The sequence below is a fragment of the Monopterus albus genome, unplaced genomic scaffold, assembly GCF_001952655.1.
Source record: "Monopterus albus unplaced genomic scaffold, M_albus_1.0 scaffold166.1, whole genome shotgun sequence".
Taxonomy (NCBI): Eukaryota; Metazoa; Chordata; class Actinopteri; order Synbranchiformes; family Synbranchidae; genus Monopterus; species Monopterus albus.
Window position 1 is genome coordinate 779692 of NW_018128046.1, and position 6159 is coordinate 785850.

General features: G+C 41.0%; 1 protein-coding gene across 1 annotated transcript in view; it reads right to left on the reverse strand.

Annotated features, from left to right (window-relative positions):
* Nucleotides 1-6159, reverse strand: part of tbx20 (T-box transcription factor 20) — a 15729-nt gene that overhangs the window by 4388 nt on the left and 5182 nt on the right. Inside the window, exons 5-6 of the mRNA XM_020615551.1 lie at nucleotides 4595-4753; nucleotides 3017-3223 (exon numbers count right to left, since the gene is read on the reverse strand). Of these exons, the coding sequence (XP_020471207.1) occupies nucleotides 3017-3223; nucleotides 4595-4753 (366 nt within the window). The remainder of the gene's footprint in view (nucleotides 1-3016; nucleotides 3224-4594; nucleotides 4754-6159) is intronic.

Below are 6159 nucleotides of genomic sequence, written 5' to 3' on the forward strand. Positions count from 1 at the left end.
ATTCCCAACACTTCCCCTACAGCAAAAGCCAAAGAGACAGCCCCAAAATAAATCTGATTGTTTAGTTTATGGAACTGCACCTGAGTCTAACAACACATACTGGCAACTCCAACTGATCCTTGTTTTTTACAATGAAAATCAGTGAAAATGTACAACATTCTAATCTGACCTATACATAATTTTTGTATTAACACACAGTGTCAGGATTCCCCCAAGAAACTTGGACCCAAATGCAAAACTCAACAGGCACTGAAAAGGGTGAAGGGTTATTAGTGGAGGCAGAGCTGCAAACAGGGAAGATGGCTGTGGCATGCGGGTAAGACTGAGGAGCTGTCTCATCACGGAACAATATACTTGGGCTGATGGATCCCAAGGTCTCTCCAGGCAGTCTACTCTCCATGTACTGACCAGGCTCAGCCCTGCTTAGTGTTCCAGAGAGTGCAAAGCACATCCTGGAAATAGTGGCAACAAAATAAGGCTAACTCTGGAGAAGAAATGGAGCAGACAGAAAACAGGTCCGGTGAACAGATGGCTGGAAAAACACTGCAGCTCAGTAAGTGACAAGTGCTAGGCAGCCAAAGAGTCAGGGTCAGGTAGGGTGTAGATCAGGTTGCAGGTAGACAGGGGTCAGGTCTGGAGAACAGGTAACAGGAGATGACAGGACAGCACATCATGCAACCAGTATGGCAAGGGTGGAACCAGGCAAGCAAGTAACAAGTTTGGTGACAAGGATCAGGCAGGCAGAATGCAGGTCTGGTGATAGGTGATGACTGGAATGCACAGCACAGTGCTGAATGATGATCTGGCAACTGGAGCAGAGAAACAAGGCAGTATATGTAGAGTGGAGACAATGAGCGATGGGTGAATGGAATTAGTCAGGTGACCTGAATCAGCCCGTGGTTGGTATTGAAGTGGGAGAGAGTGGGCTGGTGACAACTCGGAAGGTCCTTTCAAAATAAAAGTCTAGCAGGAAGGCAGGGGTGGACCATGACACTGCCATTTTCAGAAGCTTGTATACTGGAGTATTTCCATACATCCATTATCTATACCGCTTATTCCTGAACAGGGTTGCAGCGGGGGCTGGAGCCAATCCCAGCTGACATTGGACGAGAGGCGGGGTCCACTCTGGACAGGTCGCCAGTCTGTCACAGTACTGGAGTATTTGCAAGTAGCAATGAACAAATTAAATACTAATCAACTGCAGTTCCAGTGTTTCACTGACCTGTCAGATTCTAAGTCTTTTATTCTGTATACTTTTAATCATGACAGCCTCTTCAAGATCAAATTATTAAGTCATACTGTAGACCAGCTAGACAGACTACAGTGACTTACAACATAAACCAGATAACACAAATGTGTCACAAGATCAGAATTAAACACTCACAAGTATAAGTGAGGTTTCCCCCTCTATGGTCACATGTTTTTGCTGGTGTTTGCAGAAATTATGGCCCTTTCTTTGTTTTAAAAATCATATTTTTTCAACAATTTGAAACAATTAATTTATACTTTAAAACATTTTTAGAATGAATTTTAAAAACACATTGGAATCAGTGGTTTACAAGAGTCCACAGCTGTACCCTCAGCTGTCAGTAACATTTCAGTATTATTTTCCACAGTTGCACAAATTTCAGTGTAACATTAGTTTCATTTTCTTTACAATAACTAAGCCTCTGTTTGTGTGTTTGTGTGTTTATGTCGGCTGTGCATGTAAATTTGGTGGCGTCCATTTGTGTGGTTGCTATCCCACAAAGTGCATTAGCTCATTTGAGTCTTGTCAGACAGCACTTCTCAAATACAGTGACACAAATTGTTGAGGGAGGCAATGAGTGTGTGCGTGTGTGTTCGTGGGTAGACAGGCAAGTGGCCTGCATCATGAGAGCCATGCATCCACATTAGCAGCCCCCACCCCTCCAATTAGGTTAGGAAAGTGCAATATCTGTCAGCAGAGGAGTACAAATGTGTGTGTTTTTATCAGCGTTGGGCCCCTAAGGCGCAGAGGCCACAGCAAGCTCCCACAATGCACAGCAGGGCTGGAGGGAGGCAAAGGGGAGGGGCAGAGCATGCTGGTTTCAATCAGTGACTGCAGCCAATTGAATTAGAGTGTGTTTTAGTGCAGTGGCCGACTCCAGACTAATGTGATTTCTGCAGCTCCCTGAACATCAATTGATCAGGCCTAATTCACAGCCTTCAAAAACAGAAAGAAGAAGAAGACTGAGGAGGAGGGTGTAAGGGGCATCTGACTGTTTTGGTGGGCTCTGTTTAGGATGTTTGATTGAGGGAAATGGGCAGATGGTTTGATTTTGTCAGCTGATTTTGGCCATAGTGCCGGAATCAGGAATTACGAGAAGTGTGTGTTTTGGCAGCGTCCATAAAAATCCTTTGGAGGGGGAGTTGTAACTGTAGGAGTGTGTGTGTGTGTGGCAGCGAACACGCACCGTTTCCTCTCTTTCATAAAACATACAGTCAAATAAAATAGAAAATATAACTGCAAATAGATAAGAAAGACAGAAAGGAGGAATGAAGGGGGAATGAAAGAAAAGAAACAACATGAGAAGACAAGAAGCAAAATGCACAAAGAATAACAAACTAGAAAGAAGTCAAGATGAAGAAATGACAAGCAAGGACAAAATGAAAAGAGATAATATGGAAGGAAGGAAGGACAAACAGGTAAAAAGAAAAACAAGTGAAAGAAATAACAAAACAAAAAAAAAAGTCAAAGAAAGAATGAAGAGACAAGAACTATATGAAAAAAGGGGTGGATGAAAGAAAGACAAGGACGTAAAAACTTAAGGATAGAAGAGAAGTTTAAAAACAACAGAAAAATGAAGGTATAAACAAGGGAGACAAAGAAGGAAAGTTGGAGAGAAGGTAGACAAAAGAAAGTTGGAGAAAGAAATAAAAAAATACAAAAAGGAACAATTAACAACAGCATCAAGACAAAAGACATGTAAAGAATGAAAGAAAAAATTAAAATGAAACAAAGAATTACAGATGTTCAACATCATGTGTTTCATACCGACACAAACAGAAATAAATAAACACAGTATTTACTAATGAACTGCGCGCACACACACAGTCCTTCCTCTCTTATTGAAGGCAGCAGTACAAAGGTAACCCCACAGTGCAGGACCCAGAATCCCCTGTACCTCTCCATGTCTGTCAGCCGTGACGAATCCCGGAAGCCTTTGGCAAACGGGTTGCTGTCAATCTTCAGTTTGGTTATCTGGAAAAACAGAGCAGGTGAGTGGAAAGGGTATGTACCCTATGTATGTATGGACTCATCCCTCATGATCCTTCACCCACCCCCACCCGCCTTTTCTCTTTATTTTCAGCCTTTTCTTCATTTGTTTTTGTCAGAACCAGTCAGTCTGCCCCAACATGCTCCCTCCTGCAGCTTGGCTCTGTTCTCTGTAGCACTACCACAACACTACAAACACAGTATGGAGCTCAGGCTTAAAAGTATAGTCATTAATAACAATCATTTACTTGCCATTATTGCTTCTGCAACAAAACAAGCCATAAGTTGGGGGACACCAGGGAACAGAAGAGACATTTGGCCCTGAAAACCTGTTTTCTCAGTCACCTTCTGTTGAGCAGGGAGGTCCCAACAGAGCAGCTTTAATTCTGATTGTTGTTAGTGTTTCTACAGAAACACTTCTGCATTCAAACCAAGTTTTTAGGGGCTATAACATGTTGAACAAGGTTGCCAAAGCAAGTGTATAACTGTCATTTTGTAGTTTAATGTTATACAAGGTTTTTACCCAATGAACTTCTAGCACAGTAACACACGAGCTGTCTATGAAGAACTGTAAGGTGCTTTTTCATAAATCCTCACAATAAAACTAGGCTAAACACAAGCATGAATACAGCACTACCAGTGTTTTTGGCCCAGTGTTAGCATTTAAAAAAAGAAAACGATTAATTCAGTGATGTAGCAACCCTAACAAATTATAGTTAGGGTTGTTAAGTTTTACCTTAGAGGTGTCACAGATGTGTTGCTTACTATACAAAACTATACTAATGTGTATGGTGCATTAAAAACTTCAATTGATACCTGTCAGAATCACTTGTAACAGGCTGCAAACATTCCTTGTTTTATTTTGGGCAGACAACCTAACACTGTATCATAACTAATCCTTGTCCCGGGTGGTTTTCCCATGGATACTAACCGAGTTATTGCGTGGTTCTGTATCCACCCAAATTGGGCCAGTTTTGACCCAGTGATTTGTCACTGCTCATTTGGAAAGACAACTTTCTCTGCCCTGAAGATGTGGCTTTCCTCGCTCACTGTTTGTTTTGGGCCTTCCAATATTAATGCAAAAGTTTAGTAGCTGTTCTTAAACTTTGGATATTGATCACACAATCTTCCTCAACAACGATAAACTTTGAACATCAACTTTACTGCTGTTAAAAAAACCATCTACAACTCCACATCAACTGGGCAAGCTGCCCCTGCTGAAGAAAACTATGATACAAACAGAAGCTCCAGAGCAGCTATGAAGCAGAGTTTGTAGCTATGTGTTGTTTAAACGTTTCACAGAAACCAGCAGCAGAGTTCAGCAGAAGACATGCTGTAATAAGGCGAAGCACTCACCAGCTGGTTCTGATAGGCCGTGACAGCCGTGAAGACGGTCTCCACAAAGACGAATGTGCGAAACTCCTCAGACTTGAGGTTGAGCAGCGAGGCGGTGTGGTCTTTCTTCTTGATTATGTGGACCCGGGGCTGGTACTTGTGCATGGAGTTAAGGATGATCTGCAGAAGGCAAGCAGAGCTGCAATCAAAAAAAGGATGAGACAGGAAGCTGTAGAGGACAACGGTGACTCGGCCTCACCAGGCACATACCTCACGATGAGGGTCAGGTCTGTAAAATTCACAGTGAATTGCTGTTTGAGGTTTGAGCTCTAGATTTATCTTTATTGCCATTATACAACACAGGGCTACACAATGAAATGCAGGTTCAGCCCCAGTACACATAATAAAATGTAAACATGAGATAAGAAAAAAAACACTGCAGGTAACAGCTGTACTGAAGGAAGAGAAAAGCGAGTGATAGTGATATCGGCAAAACACCACAGATGTTCATGCTTAGTCATTTTGATAACGTATAAAATCTTTGTTTAATATAAAAAAAGATCATGTGATATGACCAAAAGTGCCAGAGCAGCTACTAAATGTGCTGAGCTTTTGTTTTATAAATATATTAAAATGCTGTCAATATACAAAGAAAATAAGAGTAAATAAATTAGTAAACAACCACTGAAACAAATCTGTAATAGTATCAAAGAAATATCAATGAATTGCTTTTGACTTTGTGCATATTTGCAGAGATTTTCAGATGAAAAGACCTCATATCCAGCCGACTTACTGGTCTGGCTGAAAGGGAGGGGGAAGGCCGACAGACGGAGAAAAAGGACATAGAAAGACAAACACGTAGAGTAAGACGACAGAGAGAAACAACATCTAAGGACAAGATAAAAAGACGGAGGGAGGCACAGGCTGACGAGGCTGCAGCAGCACGGGGAATGTTTCCCTCCACAGTCACTCCTGTCTGGCTACAGCCTGAGAAAACTGATATTTATGTTCCTCAAACTGACTGACAATAAATGAGTATGATACAATGTACATGTAGCATTTTGTATTTAACACAACATTCATTCATACAGACAAATGACACAGGCTCAAGGGCTAAAGGGTGCAGGCACAACTGGAACCACATGCGAGTCTGTTTGAGGGACCGTCTTGGTTTATAAAATAAAATTTAAAAAAAACACATAATAAACACTATGTCACAATCATCCATGCAGCTGCTTGTTTTCTCAATGACATTTTAAGATGTTATTATTTTAGAAACATGTCCATTCAGTGAAATTTCTTAACAGCGACGCTTTATTTTATTTCTGTCAAGTGGCCTTTGGACACCATGAATTTCATCCATTCATTTGCCAGTTTCTCAGTAAAAACAGGAATTTCATGACTGATATGAATTAATGATCAATGTGTGACAGAAATAATAGTGAAACTTTAATATTATAATATAAAACAAAAGCAGCATATCTCACTGCCATTTAGAAAACTAGAACCTAAATATCTTTTTTCAAAAATGCTGACATTCAGGTAAAGCGAAAAATGTTCTCCTGAAACTTTTCTCCTATTGGTCT